The 26,854-nt window shown below is 40.3% G+C and overlaps 1 protein-coding gene across 1 annotated transcript; it reads left to right on the forward strand.

Moving 5' to 3' along the window:
* The first annotated feature begins 609 nt into the window (after positions 1-609).
* LOC124273033 (neuronal acetylcholine receptor subunit non-alpha-2-like) lies at positions 610-25,145 on the forward strand. The gene is given in 10 exon segments (XM_046708246.1): positions 610-1,157; positions 2,422-2,478; positions 2,722-2,836; positions 16,602-16,768; positions 17,594-17,638; positions 20,250-20,359; positions 20,731-21,058; positions 22,929-23,180; positions 23,182-23,206; positions 24,544-25,145. Coding segments are annotated over 10 exon segments (1,581 nt in total). The 5' UTR covers positions 610-1,103; the 3' UTR covers positions 24,972-25,145.
* Positions 25,146-26,854: the final 1,709 nt, after the last annotated feature.

Raw genomic sequence — 26,854 nt, forward strand, 5'->3', positions numbered from 1 at the left:
CGTGCCATAAATGTTAGCTATATTGACAGTTTAACTTGTCCTTGATGTAATTCCATCTGAGTCTTGTGAGATGCCGTAATAGATAATCAGTTCAAGCTCTGCAACACTATTCCATACTCATCCCTTTGCAGCCCTACAGGAATAGAGATATTTCAGGATTCCATGATACTCAAGGGTTCATTTTCAGATGTAATTATTTTAATCCTGCAGGTCTAACCTGTTGACTTCATCCAGCCAAACCCCATTACTAGCCCTTCCCTGACAACCCCCACCCCCACCCCCACCCTCCCAATCTTCTCTCACAGAAACCCTACCACTGATCCCAGTCACAGTTATCCTGTCTCACATTCCCTCCACAAAATGTATTTCCATTCTGCCCAGCTCATTCAGTAATGCAGAAGTTTTAAATTAAGTAAGTCTATATTTTCCTCAGGTTCTGAATCTCCCACCTCATTGGGAGGAACCCTCCTTTACATTGTTTTACATAGTTTTTAAATGTCTATGAAAATTATAAACTTTCAGAGACTAAGTTTAAGTCTACCTCCCAGTGAGTGGCTACATGTAGCCGCTGTTAACAGTTCCCCTACAGCCTCCCCTTCCCAGATGCCCAGCCCCAGCCACAGACTCCACTGCCATCTTGCTTCAGCCAGATACAGATCAGGTTACGCTGCTACTCTTACAGTTTACTCCACCATTTTGGTTACCCATTGTCTGTGTCCCTCCGAGTTTTCTCCACCTCGCAGCTCTCCCTGCCTCAGTGACAGTGTTATAGTACTCACACATTCAAAACTGTGTTCTATATTCTTTATGAAATGAATATTTGGAATCAGTCATATTTGGACAACTTTGTGAAGAAGACTCAGTTCTGTCAAAAGGAAACTTGACAGTTGCATATTGTACATTTTGATTTCATGATAACACAAAGGTTCAGAAGTCAGACACAAAAATTATCATGCAGATTGTGTATTAATTCGAGAAACAAACTGGACATTGAGTACTACTGTGAGGGGGTTTAGGGATGTGCTCAAGCAAGGATGTTGTCAGAAGACAGTGGCCACTCCCTGTATGGGCCTGTGGGGTGGGGCATATCCTAGGTGTTGTGTATGTGTTGTGTCACCCCCAGGGTCCTTCACACCTACAGGGAGGAGACTAGTAGGGTAGGTACCCACCATTCTGTATTTGCTTGTCCAGTATGTACCCTCCAAATCCTGTCTTTTGTTCCTAGGTAAGATCCTCATTTTACAGATTTAAATGTTTACAATCATTATCACAAGACAGCACAAACATGCTGCCCAAGCAAAGATCTACTTGCACAGTGTCTTCACGTTGTTTTCTGTAGATTGTATTTGTTAGTATATATTTGGTTACTGTAGATTACCAGACTGAACATGATTGCAGCTCCTGCTTCAGACCGGTGGCTAAAGTTATAGACTTCATATACCAATATCCATAGTGGGAACTGTGTTAATTCACTCCAGTTATTGTTCATTCCAAGTCAGCAGTTCATCTGAGGTCTGACCAGGTTCTTAAAGATATTGGACAATATTGTACATCAAAATAAAATTACCATAATCAAGGAATGATGTGTCAGAATCTATTCTGACTGAGATTCAGTATAATAGGTTTTTTATTAACATGATTTATATATAGCGTCTTGTCACAAGTGATGAAAAGTTGTAGTACATGTATATTTCTGAGGTTTGTTTCATAATTTGATAAAGCTTGCACTTTTTACACAGGAAACACTATCTACGTTTACAATAACAATCTGAACACTTCCAGGTTATTCTTTTTTGTCAGTTTCTCAAATATTTTCAAACAGGTAAAATGCTTTTTTTCTTTCTTTGTACTCCTTCCCATGTGTGTATCAAATCTTTGCTGTATCAGGTGAGAAGATTGATCCAGATGAATGTTTCAGTGTAATCCAAGATTTGATGGCTGAGGTGGTAGTGTTATGTTTCAGTGTAGACTAACAACCCAGATAGCATTCGGATGTTGGCCCAACGTTGGCAATGTTCGCAAAACCATTGCCAACGTTGGGCCAACGTCTGAATGCTATCTTGGAACTAGTCTCTGAAATGAACATATTTTACCTAAAAAAGTTCATAGTAAAAAAAATATAATATAATGAAAAGGAGCCCTGAGACTTTCTTCATTTTCAGATTTGATGGCTGAGGTGGTAACGTTATGTTTCAGTGTAATCCAAGATTTTATGACTGTGGTGGTAACATTATGTTTCAGTGTAATCCAAGACTTTATGACTGTGGTGGTAACATTATGTTTCAGTGTAATCCGAGATTTGATGGCTGAGGTGGTAACGTTATGTTTCAGTGTAATCCAAGACTTTATGACTGTGGTGGTAGTGTTATGTTTCAGTGTAATCCAAGACTTGATGACTGAGGTGGTAGCGTTATGTTTCAGGTGTCTGTAGGGGAGATGACAGCCGTGGCCGGCCCCTCCAGTCATGCATTGTCACAGGTAAATGTACAAGCATTCAGATCAAATCCTCTGTACACTATACTTGCCATATGGTGATGAAGTAGTTTGGTGCTCATGTTGTCAACCACTGGTATGCTTCTAAAGCCAAATTAAGTTATCAGTTAGCCTTGATATTTTTCATGCAGTTGCAACACAGATGGAGAGGTTTGGTTGCACTACTGATCAATGCTCTCTGTGAAGTAGTGTATTGAACTCCCTGTGAAATTCTGCTGTATCTGCCAGGTGGAGACCCCGAAGAGCCCTTTTGCAAATGGTAATGGCCGACTGGAGAGCATCACCCAGCTACATGCAGCTGCTGTCAATGGCGACAAGCCCACCCTCACAAGGCTTGTTGCAGGTATGGGATATTCAGTCATTTATTGGCAGATAGTAGTCGGGAACCAGCTTAGCCATAAGCGAGCAGATGAAAAACGCCTGGATGAGTACCGCAGGAAAGTAAAGGGAAATAACTCTACTCACCTACACTATGCTTGAGCGAAAACTTTTAGAGTAATTGCCCTTGTTACAATTGACCCGTGTTACGATTGACCCGGTCTCCCCTACACCTGTAAAAAAGATTTGGTTCCCCCATAGTAGGAGTTGCTTTTTGTTGTTGTTTTTTGGCGGGGGATGGGGGTGGGGTGGGTGGTGGGGTTTGAAAGGATTCAAACCTACGGTATTTGTTCCATGTGGAACAAATCTTGTGGCTATCAAGCAGCATTTATCATGTGTGAAAGTTCCTCATAAAAGGACTCAATATAGTATTGTCGTCAGTGGCTCCATTTGTCTTTTTTTGTGGGAATTGGTTTCATCTTTTGTTATGGCTATACTCAAATTGCCCAAACTGCCATTAGATATGGTTCACCTTTCTTTAAAAATCTGTGCATCTATTTCAAATTATTATTTCAAAGATGTATGTATAATATCTACATGTCGGGTGATAAGGGTCCTGATCGAAATCCGGACAATACCGAAGAGTTGTTCAAATATCGATTTATTTTAATTTGATCTACAGTTTTGGTAAACGTACAGTGATCAATATGGCACATTCTGATGGTTGCTAATTTTCTGGTCACAAGTTATGACAAGCTTCAATGGAGCAGACTTATCCTTGATCTCGTCCGATACATAGTACACTGAGCAGTGTTTTCCTCTGCCTCCATAATCGGTCTGATCGATCTCTGATGTATTTATAAGTATGACCTATATATATATATAACATATCTTATATGTTATATATATATAGGTCATACTTATAAATACATCAGAGTCGGGCGCTTATGTATTGCACCTCCCTGCTGTGTGTGGCAAATGGCCACTCGTTGATTTGATTTTCACCTAGATCTAACGTGATTCACGTGTATTTCGGGCTTGAGAAATCCCGGATGTTGACAAGTTGGACGAGTCTATTTTGCATTCAATAATGATTGGAATAGGTTAGGCCTACAGTATTTGTTCCTGTTCGATGGAATATTTGCCGTATGTGCGGAATTTATATTCGTGTCATCCATTTTCTATTTCACGGCATTTATTCCGAACCGGAACATTTACTACTTGGAACTAAATCATGTTTACACATGTAGCACAGTACACGATGTAGTTTGCCGAAGCCTTGCGTACAACGGTTCTGTCTTGTTTCACATGGACCTCTAGATCGTGACAGATTCTTCACCTGCCCAGTCATGCTGTGTTTGCGAATGAGCCGGCTGATGACTGCATGTGTTTCTGTTTTTCCCTCTGTGACAGGCTTTGGGTGTCGAGGCTGTGATAATGAAATTAAATAAGTATTTGTTTTTACAGTTTCTCCATTTCTCTTTGATGTGAACCGTTTAACATGAGTGACAGTTTGATTTTGTAATTCTGCAACCCGATTCGATTTCACACATATCAGCTAGCCAGCGGTCTGTCTCTCAAAATGCCTTTACCGCTGTTCAGAGACTTGTGTGGTGAAACGGAAACTGCAGCATTCATAAGATGTTTCGTGACTAGACCCTTGAAGATCCGGGTTAGAATTGAATTTCAGTAACCCATGTGTCGTATCCCAATTGCGTAGATCGATGCTCATGCTGTTGATCACTGGATTGTCTGGCTCAGTCTCGATAATTTACAGACCGCCGCCATATAGCTGGAATATTGCTGAGTGCGGCGTAAAACTAAACTTACTCACCCACTGTTTTGTGACTAAGAGGCTAGCTGATTGCTCTAGACTTTGAGGAGAAATCCAGATCTAATCTTTTTAACAGCTTGAACATCACCAATAATGTCATGAATAGCTTTAGATGTGGCAAACGGATTTATGCGGTGCTCCATCAGTTGAAGATACCACCCAAAACTCTGCTCTGTGTATCCGAGATCTGTTTGTGGTACTGCGCTCATCAAAGGACAACACTCATCCAGTGCTGTATGTTTTTTCGGGTTGAACCATGGTTGATACGAGAAGGGTCACCATCTCAGCTCCCCACCCACCACGGAGTATCACAAGGGCAATGCTATATGCCAGTGGATCTCCGACTGGCAAGACCAACGATACTTAGATGGTATACTCCAGTAGAAGACATAAGTGAAAATTATTCAGTCCACCAGACTGGCCCCTGAGCCACCTCCTTCTGGACAGAAGACTCCATGCAAATGTCGTAGCAACACATTACAAAATCAAGAGGTGTTAAATGAACAAACGTTGCCAAGGCCAAAAAAGAAACGACAATTTCAAATCATATTTTGTGCAGTTGCACACAATCAATACAGAGCGCATGGCATGACAGCCGACTGATAGAACCGGACCCAATCTACCACCCGTCTAGGTGAAGTAAAGGTCGAAGTGGTGTGTTGGGCACCAGAACACCTTCCTCCACTGAGGAACCACGGCAAACAGGCTGCCCAGACAGTCGCCTTTACCAGATCCTTGTGTAATGTTAATTCAAGACAATAATGACATATTTGTATATGTGTCAAAAATAGATAACACAGGTAATGAAATTGTCGATATGGAACATCTTTAAACTGGCAAACCAACTCGAGCAATTTGTTTTAATATCGACCGTCAGGTATGCTCTGTTTGAGGAGTTGCCCTGTCACCTTTGTTAAAGCAAATGATCGAATTCCATTACAGATAGAAGAGCTTTTACTAGCCTGTTTACACTATCTTAAACAAAACGCCAAGCAATTGTAAACAGGTCATTCACCACTGAGACCAATGTAAATGTTTTTATTTCTTTGTACAAATATCGATGAACACAGCAAACGGGACTATTATCCATAACTATTACTTGCAGAATGTGTCGATTATTCACATGTTGCCTGTAGGTTTACACACCTTATGAATTGCCGTGCGTTCGAACGTATATTTATACAACCGACCTAAAAATAGAGGAAATTAGTGATGGCGATAGTGAAGGTGTAATGAACGTAAATATACAGTTAATTCCTTGTGGTTTGTGTGGTGTGTTCCCTATGTAGGGAAGACACATTGATAACACACTCTTAATTTGCGGTTGGTTGTCCTTGGATTTGCTCTCCATTTCGACCGGAACACCACTTCAAGCTGTACAATGGGAATTTGTTAATCACCTCACCACTCATTTATAGGGGCGGTGGGGTAGCCTAATGGTTAAAGCGTTGGCTCATCACACCGATGACCAGGTTCGATTCCCCACATAGGTACAATGTGTGAAGCCAATTTCTAGTGACACCCGCTGAGATATTGCTGGAATATTGCTAAAAGCGTAAAACTAAACTCACTCACTCATGTATGTATATATATTTGGAAAATATCGACATCATCCCATTCAGTGGTTTTTCAGTCACATAAGCGTGGGCAACTATAGATTAACTCAAACTCGGTTGATAAACAACTCTCGTGGCGAACTGTCTGCCTAGCCATTAGCTGCGACACCTCCCGAAAGTCGTATCCTGTGCATTTGTCACAGAACAAAAACGTGCATTTGTCACAGAACAATACTGTATTGGTGTAACCCGCGGTTACTTTTTCACGAGGTGTCAAGGAGGTATAATTTTTTATAGGGACTATATCAAGCTTGGCAAATGTATAGTATCACTTCTCAGTTTTAACTGTGGACTGAAACCGTGTCCGTGGGAGCAAGTGATTATCTATCGTTGACTAAGCACACGCGACTGTGAATCACCAGAATCACATGGACATGCCAGCATTCACAATACTGACAGCTTCAGTCCGCATTAAGAGGCAATTGATCAACGTGTAACACCTAGTCCAGAAACTCCATGGACGCTACCTAGTGAATGTAGTATACATTGACTATTATTGACAACACTGACATCGATCTCATCTCACGATACTGATTAAATGGTTTGTTCCATGATTCCTGACTCTTGTTGATGGGTGCGTGCTGGGTGCGTGCTTACTGCGTGAGAACCCTCCCATGTGCCTGGACGCTGAAGACGCGGCTTGGCGTTTGGCTAATCATGGCTTCTACAACATTCTTAGCTGTAGTCTTCTCAGGGGTAAGTCTGATAAAAGGTTAGTACGGAGATATTATTCAAAGTATATTCGACAAAAGCATAATGTTTACTTATGTTAAGATGTACATTGTTAGACAGACGTGTGGCTATAACAATGGATACTAGTAGTTTCCTTCCTATTACCTAATGCGGTTCACTGATATATTGGTCTTGGTAATTTATCAACCATTAAAAATATCCATTTCAGTGTTTGAGCAAGTATGGCTTTTGTTATTGAAAATATTTGACAGATATGTTTTTTCAATCAGATACGACAATAATTAAACAGGCTCACACGACTTTTGAGTATGTGTTTCGTGACAGTATTTCGGTCATGATAGTTCTGGGATTGTGAGTTCCTGCTTATGTGCTTACACTGGAAGCACATTAGTGTGATAAATAACCTCTTCACCCCGACCATCTGAGAATATAAGGAATGACCATTCTTGGGATTTTAAGGGACTTCTGAGAAAATATAAATGAAAGTAAAAGACCAAACATAAGGTAAAAAGGGCATCTTAGGTCACAGACTGGCTTATTGGCTCATGGGTACTTTTATTCATTGCACAGTTTGAAAACTCGATTCTTTCATAGTGGTAGCCATACTTGTCAACTTATCGTATCATATTGTCTGACATATGAATCTATAATTTCCATAACAATGTTTCAAAGGCGGCCTTCTACATTATTCCTGTTGTATATAGTATGTTGCGCATCTGACCAGCAGTGTAGGTTATACATATGCTGAATAATACTGACAAATGAACTGATTGTATCCATACATCTAGTACGTAAGATCAATACATCACGCCAGTTTCATAACGTTATGTTATCCACCTGCCAAACTAGTTCTGGTGAGTGAGTAAGTGAGTTTTACTCCAGCAATATTCCAGCTATATGGCGGTCTAGTTCTGGTCATACTAGAGGACGTCATGGAAAGTTCAAATGTTTAAACTTTACTGATTTCATGTGTTAAGCATAAACTCGCACACATTAAAATTCCATGCAATATTACTAAATCCGTCATGACTGTGAAAACAATTTTAATCATTTATACCGGTTTTGATAAAGGTAAAGCTATCAATATAATATATTGAGCTTAAGGAACAACACATTGTTATGTACCATTCAATACGCATCCATCTCAACATGAGATTTATCAGCATGTTCCACAAAGCGACCGCAGCTATGTAAAAATAACTGGAACTCAATAATATTGACAGTTATAGCCCTGTGATTGATTTGTTAAAAATCGGGTTTCTATACACAAACAGCGATTATTAATGAAATATATGAATCTAGATACATGTATTACGTTAGACTTGGTAAGTTGTTATAGTTTCTGTCCAATACATTGTCCGTCAGTAAAGTCATCAATCACATAAATATATTGTAAATGCTCTGTCGACTCTCTGTACTGTCTGTCGCTGAAACTATGTGTCCTAAGGTGTCACACTCCATATTTACAGGTAAAGTTTATTAACGATATTCTATCGACTAATAGAATTATGTTGTCTTATACAACACAAAAAGGTACACAATATTTAACTACAATCGAGAGAAATGTGGACTTCAGAAGTCTCTATAGAGACTATAAAAAGTAGGCGATCTTCACTAAAAGGAGATGTTTTATATCTTTATTGAGATAAATAGCTGAACAGTGTACCAGGGACATATCACTGAGATTTGCATAGATTAGTCTTCGATCGTCAGATGACCATAGGTTTTGCTAGATGAATGGCCAAAGCGCCCTACTGTCATTTACTAAGAAAAGTCAAACTCATTAATATGACGTGAATCTACCTCTGTTCTTAAGACGATCCTGGACTCGACGTACCATATTCCTAATAAAACCCCGTCCGATGTCAGCTGGGTTCATTCCATCCCTTTCTTCCTGCAGCACAGTGCCAAGTTTGTTGAGAGTGGTCGGTGGTTGTCGATAATGTGCGCGACGTGAACGGATATCCCGGACATGTTCGATGGGTGACACGTCTGGACTGAGAGCTGGACATGGTACAGCGATTGTGTTCTAGTGTTGGAGGTACTCAGTAACAATACGAGCTCGGTGTGCTCCTGAAACAATATCCATGTCGGCGTGTCCGTGCATAACACATAAAGGTGTTCTGCAAGTTACAGAGACCCCCACCCCACACCATTACTAAGCTATTCCCAAAATTCTCATTCCGTGTACGCCACACACTGACAAGGAAGTCAAAGTATACCTTGAATTATCCGGTACGGCAATCAGTCCGACACTGCCGCTCCTGACGCCAACTACGTCTTGCAGTAATGTGACGGGTCCGTCAGTCGCGCGATAACAGGTTGTCACTGGGCATGCAGGTTCAATCTGTATACAGTCCGTTTGATTTCATTTGAGACCGATGAATTGCTCACTATACAAAATCTAATAATTTCAACAAAACCAAATTTTACACAGTCGCGTGAACTCGACAGACCAACTCTGATGATTTGTCTCATAATTTTGGCCACCCGAATAAAACAGTTGTTTAACAAACGATCATTATTTTGCTATCACTTATCGCTATTTTTTACTTTCTGGCAAAAACATGGACGATCGGCCCGTTCTCCAAACAGAAATTAGAAATGATGCCTTAAGCCACACCAGCAATGTTGCAGCTATTCGCAGCTATTTAAAGAGATGACAATGAGTTTCGATGAACACTGAAATATTTGGCAACTTCGTTTTGCGTCGTTCCTGTCTGCAGCGTAACCACACCGTATAGGTGTTGCCCTTTTAAGAAGCAATTTCATTGTGTAAGCGAGGTTTACGGTTATACAAACGTTAGGAGACCTGATAGCTAACCAGTGAGTGTGTATGATTATCATACTGCCAACAAACATGTAAACATCTATCTTGTGCGCCTTGCATCAACATCAACAATCACGAATATGTATTGAAATATGATGTACTTGTAGAGAACAATCATCGCACTGAACCTGACACGACGCACACTTACCTTATCGTCAGTATATTTCCTCTCCGCAGCTTCCTCACAATTTCGAAAACTTCCATGCCACGTCACCAACCATGCCCTGTCTAACACCAAATAGTTCTTTTTACGTTTACGTTTACGCATCGACAGAGCACCTCACATAGTGCCTTTACTTATCAAACACTAATTATAACCATATGATGATAATATATGATGTAAGAAACAAAATGATGTGATTTGTGTAAAATCCAATATCATTCTTTACTACAGAATGGTATTTAAAATATTCAGAGTTATTCAAAACATTTCATCTGCGTAGTAATACAGCGTGGCTAGCTGTACATATAGAGGCAAACAACGTTTGTGGTGTAACATTTATTTATTAAAGCAGTACCAACAATATTTTACAAACAAATGTCCTCTATCAAGTCTAACTAAAACACGTCATCTGCATCTTTGATATCTGTATGTTTGGGATATATTCAACTATTCTCTCGAGGTTACTTCCGCTAATTAAGTACCCGGCTTACGTCGAGATCAATTACACAAAAAGATAAAGTACGTACTAAAAATATACTTGGCACAAGGACACAACAAACAAAGTTAGAACATTTGAATTTTAGGGAGACATCCAGCTGCATCATATCACACTCGATTCAGTCTCGAGTCGTGTTATGTTGGCTATGTATATTCAAATAAATGAATACTCTTGAGAATGCTCCTGACATCGAAACCTTGTCATTATGTGCTAAATACATTAAAGATACCCTCTCTTTAGTGCCTCCATGCTTCTAAATGTGTTTGAACTACACCTTCTGTATCTTGTTATTGTAACACCGCTTTGTATAAAACATATGTACCTGTGCTGTCTGTAGACTTATACAGACAAACTCTTTACTTTCATTTGCTATGGTGATTTAATTGAAAGGCATATATATTTATCAAAATCTCGACTAATGTTACCAGTGTGTAGATTTTAAATGAAAGATAAGAGTACACAGGCTGTTGCCACTGATGGTGGTACAAGTCAGGTTATATGTAAAACAGTTTGTTGTAACAGAACATATACCTTTAATAAAATATAACTAAAATCTGTCAACAATACAGAGCGTTTGAGGGGCACGCATCCCTAATGTTTTGCGACAATTAGTAGCCATGTTATCATTTGCCCGAGAGTAGAGTAAACTTAGGACAGGATGCTACCGACTTCCTTTTCGATACACACGTTAATGCTAAAATAGTCACGAGTGCAAGTGATGTTCTTAAACAACGTGTAATTTACAAGTATATTAGGTGATGATAAGTACCAGTATCGCATACCAAATACCACATCACATGACGTCCATGCAAACACAAATTATGATTATTAATTATATTTACAGTAACTAGACAAACACCCTTCGAGTTCATACAATACACTGGGATGAATGTAAAATATTTAAACACCATACTAATTGGCTAATACGACTGTATGTTCAGTAAACTGTTGGCACCAAATAATAGCCAATTTACCTTGAATTACATCATGTCATCTCTAATGATAAACATCACAGACCATATAATAATAATATATGGTCTGTGTAAACATGAACACATTGTTTGAAAACTATGGAATAATAATTGTTTTGAAATACATTTTGTTCTTAGAGAGAAGGTTGATTACGTGTAATTATCTTACTTTCAATATTGATACATATCTAACCTGCAGATTAGGACGATCACTCCCTCATTTCTAACTGTAACTGGCAAATTTCGCTGGCCCGCTTTTTATCAAGCTGTGGGAAAACTCCATGAACCGTGTGAAGTGTGGGATATAAATAAAAAGCCAACTATTCACATGGCCACCTGGCGGGTGTGTTACGTGCTGTGTTCGATATGCATCTAGAACTGGTTGCGATAAAGTTCCTTGAAAGTCGTTGGTATGTGTAAGGTGAGAGGGAGGCACGAGGAGTGGAGGAGAACAGTGGGGAGGGGGAGGTAGCAGAGGATATGTGGGATAGGAATATGCAATAGAAATAGCAAATCTTACTTTTACACACAAAAAAGCTAAAAACGCGCTTATTGCCAACATTTTGTTTACATCATTATGAAATACCTATAGTTCTTATGAAGATTAAATGATAATACGTTTAAATGGAATTGCAGCAACGAAACACGATTCCAACGTATAGGGCAATGTTTGACTTTCTGCTACTTTGACAAACACAACGTCTATCAATATCACTAGAATGATATATCACCTAGCACTTATATCACTTAGCAGGATTTTTTCCGCCATAAGGAATAATCCGCCTTCCTACATTAGAGATATAGTCTTGCTTGTCACTCAATATTTGAAGATTTGCTAGAAACTGAGGAAGGTTATCGTCCAGGACCTCCACAGAATCCTGTTACTCACCTCCTGTACACGGATGACCTTGAACTTATCGTCACGGGAGAATCAACACTGACAAAAAGACCTAACAGATTCTTCTTGAGGAGTCCTTCTCCAATGATGACTTGGATGAGTGAGTGAATGAGTTTACCTTTAAGCAACTTTCAGCAACATTCCAGCAACATCACGGCGGGGGAGACGTGGATGAAGTCGCTGGACTGAATAGTGAAAGTGAAGGCTCTTTGTTTGCTGTCAGGGATCACTCACAAGAGATTTTGCATCAAAATGTAAATATGAATTGTCGACTGTGTAATGAATTTAAAGAAAATGTCAAAGATCACGTCACTGGATGCCCAAGCACTGGCACAGACACAGTATCTTAAGCGACACGATGACGTGGCTTCATCCTATTTCACCATCTTCGTCATGCTTGTGTTTGTGACTCGGGGGTCCATCCATGGTAAGACCCAGATTATGTAATGGTGTCATGGAAAGTGACACTTATTTAATTATTTGCAATAGCTCCGTTTACGACCTCAGACGTACCCTAGTGAACTACCTGACCATGGAGTTTTTGATTAAGCCAATGAACATATATCATTGAATTGTATGTCCCATTTGACAAGATTCAAGAAACATGGCATATCACGGACTTTGATTAAGAAACGTCACGCTTATATCCCAAGTACCAAGTTGTAAAACCAAGTTTGTGATGAACTTAACCAGCCTGTCTGTGCCAGGATCGATCCTTGCAGCATGATTTTGTATTAATCGACAATTAATTATTATTGCACCATGACTACTCCATAACGCACACTCAAAGCGCTACATTACGTCACCGGCAAATGGATCAGCGACAGTATTTCACTTTCAACTCTCCGGGAAGTATACAAGGTACTATTTTAATAGTATTGAACACATGAAGTGATATCGGTGAATTAGTCATTTCATATGACAAAACAAGTCCATGTTAGATTTCGTAGGAGCATCTAATAATACTGTTTTCTCAGTACTGTTTGTGTTGCACGTGGGTACATTTTGCAAATATATGACAATGCAAAGAAAACACTTGCGGGCAAACATTGATCTCATCGTGATGCATTCATGTGCAGTCGCTGAGCGCGTTCCTCTTTAAAGGTGTCTATCCATGACGGTAATCCATACGGAACGTTTTATTATTGTATAGCTAACGATCCAACAAATATATCAACTTATTCTTTTGGCAGAAGGTTAATGTGTGAACATCTTGTCAATAAATGCACATACTATGCCTCTGCAAGGATAAACATTTCATTGTATATTGTATCATATATTTAACTTCAAAGTGTGTCCTAAGGTACCGTCAATAGACTACTGCATAAAAGAAGAACCTGTTAATGGCGTCGTATTTCCCAGAGGGAAGTAGCTGGAAATAGATTCAATGAACGACATAACACCAGCTTTAGGTGATAGTTGGAGGTCGAGTGAGTTGAACGACTAAATACAACCCCAAGAGTGATATTTGAAAATTGAGTTAATGAACATGATTCAGCCTCTAGAGTGATAGTGAAAAATCGAATCTGGACCAGGCAATCAAGTGATCAACATCATGAGCATCGATATGGGCTAATGGGATACAATGACATGGGCCTGACCACCCGATCCCTTTAGTCAGCATGGGTTGCTGAAGTCGACCATCTCCGACGGACAGAAACCAAAGAGCTAATTTGATAGATATGCATAGTTTGTGTTCTGTTTAATCAGCAATATTTCAAGTGTATGACGTCGGACTGTAAATATTCGAGACTGGACAAGACAAACCATTGATTGATATTGTCATCAACATGCCAGGCATTGTAGTACGATGGCACGTAATGAAACCACTTATCGAGCCTGATACAGGTAGCATGCTAGTGTCATATCCGGAATCACCACAGGTGGTCTTCATATGCATGGTCTTAGGAATGTGGTAGTTGTAATATCTACTGTGATTCAGTTGTAAGATGTAATAAATATTGGTGTAAATATTTGAAATATGGAAGAAAATTGATTCCCTTAACAATCTTTCCTAATGCTAAAAAGAAAGATGAAAATGGACGCAAGTCATGGGCAACTGTAGTTAACATGGAATCATACCTTGACAATAGACAATAAAGATTTAAGATATATATCACTTTTAAGGTTAGGTGAAATAAAAAAAATGGAGAATACTGGTAGAAAAAAAGGTATACCTAGCAAATCAGGATTTTGTCCATTTTGTAAGACTATCTTAGAAGATGAGTTATATTTAAATAGGTTGCGGCTAAACTATATGATACATATTGAATATGCAAATAACGATTGTCTAATATATCTTCTTCAAAATGCTAACCCTAAATTTATAGCTATTTATGCAAACTATGTTACTCATTACTGTCAATGTATATAATAATAGTAATAATAGCATATTTGTACCGCGCATATCTGGTATATCGCATGCTCAAAGTGCACAGTCACAATGTGATTGTTATTACCCCGGACAATGTATATGTATATGTTTTCAACGTAGATGCTGTGAATATATGTTATACATATATTGCTGTTGCGAACCTAAGCACCTTGTATGTATACATCTTCCATTCATATTGTATAGTATGACCAGAAATTATTGAGAATTTTAGGAATATGTTTAATTGGATTTCTAGTATAAACAACCTTGACCAGCTATCAAGTGCTTGGTTTCATTCAAGAGAGACAACTCCGTTAATCGTTTTTCATTAGTTTGTGAAGAGTTATCCCCCTTTGTTTACTTGCTAGCAGACGACATTTTCAGTGATCCTCAGCATGGATGATTTAGAGAAGAGGAAGTTGATTTTAGAGTATTATAACAAGGACATCAGATCAGCTAAAGTGATTTCAAGTAGAACAGGCATCCCTTTGTCCACTGTTTATCGTGTTTTGAAAAATATTGCAAATGGATATGGCTTTGAGCACCAGGGAGGCCCAGGTAGGCCCAGAAAATTGACTGTCGATGACTGGAGGCGAAACCTGAACAAAAGGAGCGAAGATTGAACTGGTGCTTACAGCATAGAATGTTTTTTTAACTGGGACAATGTGATTTTCTCAGATGAAAGTTCTGTGTGGCTGTTTCCTAATACACTGAAATTTTGGACCAAACAAACTGAAAAACCAGCGCCCAAAGTACAGTCCGAAATTTATCGTGTGGGGTGGCATATCTGTGTTAGGGGCAACGCCCCTCTGTGTATTTGAAGGGAATATGAACAGTGAGCGTTACACAGATATTCTCGAGGGACATTTACTTCCATCTGCTCACGTGTTCTGTGGAAATCTTTGGATTTTCCAGCAGATCAACGACCCAAAACATCGTTCAAAGCATTCACAGGCCTGGTTTCGGACCCAAAATATGACATTATTAGATTGGCCAAGCTATAGCCCTGACCTAAATCCAATAGAAAATGTTTGGGGACTTATGAAGGAAAGTGTCAATAAGAAAAATCTGACAAATATTGCTAAAATGAAAGAAGAGGTGGTCCGATATTGGGACAGCATGGACGACGCCTTTCTAACTTCTTTGATAAGTAGTATACCCCGCCGCATTGAAGCCTGCATTGCTGCCCATGGTGACTTGACAAAATACTAACTGTTCACCTGTCTTTGAATCTGGAGTTATGTTCTGCTAATATTCACATTTAATACGTGAGTAATGAGTGAAAAAAATAAAAAAGTACAATCTTAAATTCTCAATAATTTCTGGTTGTACTGTACTTAGGCCTGTTGCCTTTATACTGAATACATCCTTCTTCTACTCTTAGGAATTGTATGGAACCGCTGTTCTGACAAAACTGAGGACAGCACGACAAGTATACCAGCATACGTGCAGATCTAAGGCTGTTGTAAAACAACCCTGACCAGTCACACACAGATGCCGGTTGTTATCTTACACACGATGGCGCGCCTATCTTCATGTCCACGCATCCATCACATCCATGTTTCAATGTCCTCATCAAAAGCATTCCAGAAATAAGTCTATTATCTTTACACGTTTGATTATTTTCAGGGAAGTAGTGTCTTATACACGTGTATTGATTAAGCAGACTGATACTGTTCATCGTTTAAAACGGTCAGCATTTATTCTTAAAGAGCCATTTTGCATGAACGTGGCCCACTATGCCATGCATACAACACTGGTTCATAGTGGCCCCGGGTATCGTATTAATGGCTCTCCATGGCGTTCTCGTGTCGGTTTCTTTTGGTAATTACAATATCATACACGTGTAGTCAAATCGGAAGTTGGTACTGATCCTTTTAAAGGTGAAATGATAACTGGTTATCCCTTTCAGTGATGTACTGTGTGTCTGTGGTGAGGTCCCAACAGGCCTTCTCTCAGGATGAATACAACCTCCGGATGATGAAGCTCGGGCCAGGAAGCAATTACAGCCATATTGTCCGACCCTCCAGGCAGGTCCAGACACAGATACGGTTCAACCTACTCACCATCAACGACCTGGTAAGATCCCACTCCATACACATGTGCATTTACGTTCATTTTATCATATTTAAGGTAGTGCGATGTAGTGAAAGTAATCATCTATTCTTCCTCAGTATCATACCATTATTAAAACTATTTACATTCGTGAGACAATTCTCATGAATAAGTGTCATACAACATTTCATATTACCTTTGAAACAACAAGACACTGTCCGGTTGAGGACGATGATTTAGAGATTACACTTGCGCTTTCCAACAAAATGCCAATTTCGCACACGGGCCCAGCAGGTCATTTAGTGTTTGATCAAATGAGGGGTGATTTGACCGAAAGATATGGCACTCTGAAGGGGGCGTTAGATTTGCATAATTAAAATTGTATGAATTTTGAATTTAGAAATTTGCCAGAATTGGTAGGGGGAGCTGAGTTTTTATGGGTTTTTTTTCATGTTATGTGGTTTGTAGTTTATTTATTTAAATTTGTTTTTTGCCTTTTTATATTTGAACTTTTATGGGTTTGTTGTGTGGAATTATATGCGACCTAGGAGGCCAGTTTTGATTAGAAATATACCTACATATATATAAATAGATAAACAGTATATATAAGGCTTTGAAGGTTTGGGTGTTACTTGGTGGGCTTAGGTGTGTTTGTAGTGAGTGTTTTTTGGAGTAGATGATTTAGTTAATAATTTTAATTTTGGCATTTACTTTGCCACTTTTGGAAGATTTTTTGTTTTGATCTCGTTTTTAGATAATGGTATGTTTAAGTTAACCTCTGGGAGTTTGGCTGCTTGGTCGGCATGTTCGTTGCCAAACACACCGATAATAAAGACTCCTCTCTTGCAGAACACCAGAGGACAAACCATGACGACGACAGGATGGCTTACAGTTGTAAGTTGTTTCCGGTTTGTTATACAACTGGTTTGTTGGTCAGTTAAAGGACAATGCACAAGGCATTTCAAATTAGACTCAAACTTATTTCCAAATGATGTTGTGAGGGTCATGCATATGTTATGGCCAATTCAACTTAATAAAGACGTTATAGGGACACAAAAGTCGACATAACTTCACTTGCTTTAGACTGGGATTTTAGCAACTCTCAGACTAATTAAGGTTCGAGTCGCTTGAAACCGTTCTTCCTTGGAACCGTCTAAAATATGTCCAGTGCGATATCAAGGAACCTGCCAACTGACGTCCCAACTAACACACAACGTTTTTGCAACGTTGTGGGAAGGTTGTAGATTGGTAACGTCATGACACAAAGTTGTGACAACGTTAGTATTACGTCATTTTATAACGTTATGTCACAACGTAATAGCAACGTTGCAAATTTACGTTAGGGAAACGTTATGCTTCGGGCTCCTCACCGTTATAACAACGTTTCTTGAAACTAGGGTGTCACGAGAGTGTTTTCTGTAAAAAAACCTTTTACTTTGAGATTCTTTCTTCACTATTCAGCTATGTACAGCTTCAAAAACACACGACCAAAATAACATGCACATAATTATTGACGAATAAACACTGAAGTGAATTGCTGCTTTGTTTCTTATGTACTGGGAAACTAAACAACAATTAACGTTAAATAGAACGTTAAGACAATGTAAAATACGTTAGCATCAAACAACGTTAATCTTATGGCGATGTAAAAATGAGGTATCACAACGTCAGCCCATATCTATATTATTCAGTAATCCAGGGTGCGCTGAAGATTCCTAAAAGCGGGTATTTTCAATTTGATAGACTTATAGTGATTTTCCTATTTAACAGAATTTGAATGCATAAGTACGTTGTTTCTGTCGGAGGTCTACAAGATGGTGCGTAGATCAAAGCAACATGACGCCCAATGACGTAAAACTGATCAAGTTTCATCAGTTCCTCAGAGGTAGATGTATCAAGAACATGAAAGAAATGCTTTCCTGGACCATCAATAACTAGGGGAATATTTACTGAAATACACATACACTTCTACATCTGCACTGAATTGTATTGCATCGGCGACCTGTCAATTTCGCAAGTGAACACAACGCGCTATCAGCTTTGCTCTACAAAAGAAAGAAAAGAAATTGAAATTGAAATTGAAAAACGAAGAAAACAGTTTTGTCCTTTTGAATCATTTAGTTTCAACTTAAGACTTTGCAGAAAAAAATAATTTGCTACACTGACAATAATTTATAACACTCTAAAGCGTGGCTTCGTGAGGCAACAGTGTTCAAAGTTGTATCGAGTTGAAAATAATTAGCGAAATGTCACTTGATGTGAGGGGGTCTAAAACCCAGCAGCAGAAACAATCTCAAGAAAGCTTCCAAGTGCTCATAGATACAGTTCATTTTAACGGTTGATAATGCTTACCCAATGCCGTGGTTCGCTGAAAATCAACCAGTACCCGCCACGGGTTTGCTACAAACAGGAATGGTGCAAAACGGAGTTATATATTTACATGTTCATCGAAACACAATATCATCTCTTTTAAGACGTTATCGAGAACAGTGCAAGACTCACGACTTTCTACTGAGCACGTAAGCAAGACAGACTTATTCCGTTGACAGAACTACGGAATCGATACAAACTTCAACATTTACAGCACGGACAATTCCTGGGTGTGCGTGGATGAGTGTAATGGTATTGGGTAATATCCCAAGTCATGGGAAGAAAACAAACCATAATTGTTAATGTCAGATTGAAATACATCGGTCAAGATCATCTTCTAACCTTTTTGTGCAATTCCAAGGAAATGACGTCACGTGTAGTTCAATGCACGCCCACATGTTGCACGTGTTGTAACAAACATTTGAGTATTGGTCGGCAGTTCCCCCGAACCTCGGCTCGATAGACCATGACTGAGATGAAAAGGCCACAGACAGGAAGAGAACCACTGTGTAATGGTAGTTCTGTTGTACCAATTGTTTGCTGACCTTAACGTTCGGCACAACATCACCCATATTACGACATTGTGTAGCTGAGTTGTTACACCACCCGTCTTTCAGGGCACTCTGTCTCCAAATGCAGCTAGTATTTCTAGTATTTCTAGGAAATGGTAACATCACCTATCACATGTATGATCCCACCTGAAGAACAACGAGATGACGTCACGGGTGTTTTAGACCAGAATAGAAAACTGTAATAATTTAGAAAAAATACTAAATCTGTTGACCACAATGTTGTGAAACTAACCAGATTACATATATACCAATTAACAAAACCCGTAACAATAATAGTAATAACAACAATAATAATGTGCATATTCTTAATGTGTCAACGGTCAACGTTCTGTCCCAGTTCCACTAGGAGTATTCGACAAACGCTTCTTGTTACCATCTCACCCATTCACTGCTGGGTGAATAGAGGACCAGTTTGAACAAAGTCTCCTGCCTAGTATGTCACCACATGTGTTAAATGTTCTTCAGTGTGGAGCAGGCAGAAGTCACATACACTGTCACAGGCGTCAAGCTCCCTGACTCCGTCAACTTTCAAATTACACTACAATGTGATGTTCTTACTTCAGAAATGGACAGATCCACGTCTGCAGTGGACACCGGCATCACATGGAAATGTCACGTACTTGTTTGACACAGAGAAGGTCATCTGGCGACCGGAAGTAGTCATTGACAATGCGTAAGGCAAACTCTGATTACTGCAGTTCTCTCTGTTGTTGAGGTCCATGTACCAGGGTACATTTTTGACATAATAAATATCATTCCATTCTTTGCGGCCCCATACATACAACTGTAACAACATAATGTGTGTATACAACGAGACCTTTATTGTGTAGTGTTAAATATGGTGCTATGAATGTAGTGCAAACGTAGAAGATACTTCACGACTATGTAGAGGATATGTCTTCTTTGCCTAAATGATAATGACTTGTTTTTTATTTTTAACATTCAAATATCTTTATTCAATTATTATCCAAACATTCAATAAAAAACATCTTTCAATTAAAAGTTATTGGAGATTTCTTTTCATTTTATGTTACGTTTGCACAGTTTGATCAAGTTTCATTTTCCAGTTCTACGTGCTTGTTCCTGCGTCATACACCTGCTCCTCTCACTTTCAGAGTTAATGCAAATCGGCGTCATAGAGGACGATGACCTTCTGATACGTGTCAAGCACACCGGGGAAGTGACATGGGAGCCGCCAGGGCTGTTCTCTACGTCCTGCGACATTGACGTCACGTACTACCCCTTTGACCGCCAGGCCTGCACTATAGAGCTCACGAGTTGGAGCTATAACATCCACGAAGTTAATCTCACACAATTGTCATCTGAAGTCTTCTCGGGCGACTTCAGCGAAAATGGAGAATGGGATCTCAAGGTAATCAGACTGAAACCCATAACAAAATACTTTACATCCGCTCATTTTGCCGTTCAAACATCTTGTTACGAATCGATAGAGAGAATGTTGAACACTGGTCCCCCAAAGTAATAGCGCTTTTGACCTTGCTTGTGTGAGTTTTTGTATTCATCGACATAGGCCATCAGAACCGCTGGGTGAAAGATACTGGTTGTTTCTGTTTGCAAATTGACCCCAATAGCATGGCAACAAACGGTCGACTTACTTGACTTGGTTGAAGGCGAACCAACCCTCTCCGGTAGAGTGGATTGCTGCTCAGTGGGTTATTATGTAAGATGCTGTCATATGGTTTGAATATCGCTGAGTGGCCGTGAAATAACCCACATACACACTCAGTCTTCTCTCTCGGTCTCTCACTGTCTACAACGTCTCTATCTGCCTGGCAATGTCATTGCCTTTCGTTGTTTAACGGTTTTGTGAAGCTCTCGTGAAAATATTTACATTTACCATCGCCGGAGTGTGGCCAGGCTGGTAGGTTTCACATTTTCACACTACCCCACAAGTCGAAACGTTTCTTCGAATCGTAGACACTGAATTTCCAATAACTACGATGTAAGATTCTCGTTATGTCCGCAATGTCGTTACCTCAGGTATACAAAGTGTATATGCAAATATCAATATAGATTTGTGTGCGCCCACAACTGACGTGAAGTGTCATATGTCGGGATTACAAGCAGCTGAAAGCTTACTTTCAATGTAATCTTTTGATTTATTTGATCTCTTATTTTGATCTCACACCGGCCGGGTCGTCGAGGTCGAGGTCAAGGTCGAATGGTACTGAGGACCGATTTCCCCCTTGCCGGACACCGACAAGTCATGGAAATTGTATACTCGTTTTGAGTGAGTGAGCGAGGGATGGAGTTGGGTTTCACGCCGATTTTAGCAATATTCCAGCAATATCATGGATGTATCACTAGAAATAAGCTTCAAACATTGTATCCATGTCGGGAATCGAACTCGGGCCTTCATCGTTACGAGCGAACGCTTAAACCACGAGGCTACCTCACCGCCCCTATACACGTTTTGAACACACACGTGAATGAATGCCATCTTACATGATAAGAATAGTTCGAATACGCTTGTCATCAATACCTTGTGCCAATAACATTTTCCATGAACCTATGCGCCAAACATTGCCAAAAGTATTCTGAAACTCAATGAATTTTTCCTCTCTTATCAAGGGGATCAATAATAGCATTTGAGGTAAAAATATCAGGTGCTGCAATTTGCTGGACGTAGCTTAGGTCGTTGCCCAGTAGTGGTCTCAATTCGAACTGCACCAAGGGCGTTGCCTAGAATCCAAGATTCCCCCGATTATGATCCCTGGTTAGTCAGCACAGTGGTAGATCTGACTGATTTACTGTAACAATACGCTGACACCCAGTGATAGGGCTGTAATATGTGATCCACGGCCAGGTTTAATGCAATAGTGATTAATGTGTTTTGAAAACGACATATTAGAGTTAATCTTAAATAAGTAATAAGAAAACATATGAAACAGTAATTTAGAAGATCAATGCTTCATCTTCTACTGGCGTCCTGTGCGTTGGAATCTCAGTTAGGATTGTTGCTCTGTACTCGGTATAACATTGAGTGAAGTTTAACGTCGACAACATATGGGTTTTATCACGTCGGCCGGTAGACCTTCGAGTCTGGACCGGACAAACCAGTGGTTGAAAATCTCAGCACTAATCAGACATGTCTCTGAACATGGCCACCCGATTCCCATTTGTCAGCTCTCTTCACAGTGAGTTCAGGACATATTGGGAACCTAATCAAAACCGGAATCTCAACAGATAACCTCTTATCAAACACCATTTGGTACTTACAGTCCACCTCAGTGACCCCCAAGACCCTGGTAGAGGCTGAAGGGACGTTCTCCCAGCTGGACTTTACCCTCCATCTACAGCGGCGTGTGACCTACTACATCCTTAGCATCATCCTCCCCATCGCCCTCACCTCTATCCTGAGCGTCATCACCTTCACCCTGCCCTTCGAGTCGGGGGAGAAGGTGAGCTACGCCCTCACCGTCCTGCTGTCTTACGCCGTGCTGATGTTGTTGGTGTCAGAAAACATCCATACCCACCTCAATCACCGTCTCCGTCCTCGGTAAGTGTTGAACAGAGAGATGACTCGCAATAGGGCCTGTAAGTCTCGCGAGTCGCTACTTCCGGTACTAAGCTGGTTCCCGGCTCCCTTTGAGTGTGACAACTTGCGATATGCAAGACTGGGCCCAGCTTACTTCCGGTACCAGATTTCCGGTGACAAGCCACTCTCCAACCCAGAGTTCCATGCGGCAAGCCAGCATAGTATCTCTGCCACAGGCCAGAAAAATGTGACGATTCGTCACATCTTGCATCGTCCATTCAATATAAGGTACAGATTTCTTTTACTCTTTTATTTTGACGAGTCTACACATCTAACTAAACATCTTTAATAGGAAGGTTAAGTTTCACTGAGAAAATATCCAAAAACATGTAACACTATTTCGATTTGCGTAGCGATCCTTTGTTAACATAGGTTGTACGGCTCCACGTGCTGTCATCGAAGCTGATGGAGAGAAAACGATGCAGCCAGTTTGACTTCTAAATATGTACTGTCATAGACCTTACTGTCGCAGTTGTGGAAGAATATATATGTAACAATGTCAAACAATATGAAGAGAGCGCCGAAAAGCTTTCGTGAGTCCAGTCTCTTCTTATTATGAATATGCGCGTTTGATTACAAACAAGAGAAAAGTCCGGTCAGGTGATATGCAAATTAGCCTGTGGCAGTGATGTTATGTTATGTCATCGCTGTGGCGGAGTGTGGTGACAAGCACATATTCAAAAACCAGTTCTGGTTCCAAATTGGGCGACCGTCAAATATGACTTTTCTAGACCGGACCAAGCGTACAACCATGCTTGGCTGTCACAGCTGTTGACAGTCGTAATGGTTGGCTAATTTTGGGATGGTTAGATCGGAAATTTGTTATTATTTGTATATTTGTTACATTACCATGATGCCTGGTGTCACCCAACCTACTGTACCTCCATTACCACCTCCGTCCTCGGCAAGTGTTGGACAGAGAGATTCCACGCAATAGGCTTGATCACTACGTCACCATGATGCTTGATGTACCCAACCTACTGTACCTCCATAACAACCGCCGTCACAGTATGATAATTCGAATCCTTATATTATTCATTTAAAGGACGTACTTTAAAAAAACCCTTATTTAACTTTTGGTTATTTCCGCATTATCAACCTCATGGTCTCCATAGCGCTTGTGCACTTGTCAGAATTCAGGATCGTAATATGTCATACAGGAATTCTTGATGCCATGTGTAGCATACCCGTCACTTTGCCAGGTAAGTATGACAGCAATGCAGCTATATTTGTTAAATTAACTCAAATAATTGTTGATTGACATATGGTGACACATCTCTTGTTTCACTTCTTTCAAGGTATATATTTGGCACTTATCTTGTTTGTTGGAGCAAGCACGACCGTCATCACCGTCATCAACATACACCTGTTTCACAAACGGTCCAAGCCACCCGTCTCCAAAACAGCAAGAGCTTTTGTCTCCACCGTCCTCTTGAACATGGCCGGCTGGAAAACCCCGGAGCAGCGCGTACAGAAAGCGAGCTCATCTTCAAAGGTGAAAATCGTTCCCTACGAGGACACAGAAATGAACCAAAATCCGAGCAAGCGCCAGGCCGATAAACCGGGCACCGAAGCGTTCTCGAAGGATGCATCATTCTATTCATGGCAAGAAATTGCCCTGATGTCGGACATCATGTGGTTTCGAGTGTATGCCGTGTTTGTGGTGCTTGTCACTATTGTGTTCATGATCTGCCTTCCCCTTGGGGGCCACCTAAACTATGTATGACTCAAGGACATGATGAAAGGTCTGATTTTTCTCCTGTCCATCCATTTGCCGTGAGAAAAGGATAGCTTTATTGCGATTCAAATTCATTTTAATGTTACCATACCATTTGTTATAATAGGTAATGGAAACCAAGCAAGCATGTATCTCTTTTGAAATAAAACACAAATATCCCCATTCTTAGTTTGCATTATAATTGTTTCAAGTGAAACATTGAAATGAGTACTTATCTAGTTTTTCTCTCAGTCTCAGCTTACTTCATGTCCATGCGAACAATAATATCAACTGGGTAATTAAGGTTAAATAGGTTTAGACTCCCGATCATGTCCAAAACGTGCTCAGTGGCAGAAAGATGAGGACTTATGGCTCGCCATTGCACTGGTTTCGCTGCTGGTGGTTGTCAGGTATAATACCTACACGGTGGGCAGACCATCGTCACCGTCACTGTCCTGTGATCGATCAGCACGATATGCATCACTATCTGCGTATGTCTCTGTAGTACTGTCCTGTGACCGTTTACTGCACGATATGCATCACTATCGGCGTATGATATCTCAGTAGTACTGTCCTGTGATCGTTCAGTGGACGATATGCATCACTATCGGCGTATAATGTCTCAGTAGTACTGTCCTGTGATCGTTCAGTGGACGATATGCATCACTATCGGCGTATGATGTCTCAGTAGTACTGTCCTGTGATCGTTCAGTGGACGATATGCATCACTATCGGCGTATGATGTCTCAGTAGTACTGTCCTGTGATCGTTCAGTGGACGATATGCATCACTATCGGCGTATAATGTCTCAGTAGTACTGTCCTGTGATCGTTCAGTGGACGATATGCATCACTATCGGCGTATGATGTGTCAGTAGTACTGTCCTGTGATCGTTCAGTGGACGATATGCATCACTATCGGCGTATAATGTCTCAGTAGTACTGTCCTGTGATCGTTCAGTGGACGATATGCATCACTATCGGCGTATAATGTCTCAGTAGTACTGTCCTGTGATCGTTCAGTGGACGATATGCATCACTATCGGCGTATAATGTCTCAGTAGTACTGTCCTGTGATCGTTCAGTGGACGATATGCATCACTATCGGCGTATAATGTCTCAGTAGTACTGTCCTGTGATCGTTCAGTGGACGATATGCATCACTATCGGCGTATGATATCTCAGTAGTACTGTCCTGTGATCGGTCAGTGGACGATATGCATCACTATCGGCGTATGATGTGTCAGTAGTACTGTCCTGTGATCGTTCAGTGGACGATATGCATCACTATCGGCGTATAATGTCTCAGTAGTACTGTCCTGTGATCGTTCAGTGGACGATATGCATCACTATCGGCGTATGATGTGTCAGTAGTACTGTCCTGTGATCGTTCAGTGGACGATATGCATCACTATCGGCGTATGATATCTCAGTAGTACTGTCCTGTGGTCGTTCAGTGGACGATATGCATCACTATCGGCGTATGATATCTCAGTAGTACTGTCCTGTGATCGTTCAGCGGACGATATGCATCACTATCTTTGTATGTTGTGTCGGTAGTACTGCCCTGTGTGTGATCGTTCGGTGGTCAATATGCATCGTACTATCGGTGTATGTTGTCTCAGTAGTGCTGTCCTGTGATCGGTCAGTGGACTATATGCATCACTATCACCTAGGGACGTCTTAGTAGTACTGTCCTGTGACCGTTCGGTGGACGATATGCATCACTATCTTTGTATGTTGTGTCAGTAGTACTGTCCTGTGATCGTTCAGTGGTCGATATGCATCGTACTATCGGTGTATGCTGTCTCAGGAGTAATATAAATTATTTCAACATATGTTGGCATAAAAGAATTCATCAATTTCGCACATAACTTCACGCATCACAGTGAG

This window comes from Haliotis rubra, unplaced genomic scaffold (genome assembly GCF_003918875.1).
Source record: "Haliotis rubra isolate DU_JTF1 unplaced genomic scaffold, ASM391887v1 Scf1754, whole genome shotgun sequence".
NCBI classification, from domain to species: Eukaryota; Metazoa; Mollusca; class Gastropoda; order Lepetellida; family Haliotidae; genus Haliotis; species Haliotis rubra.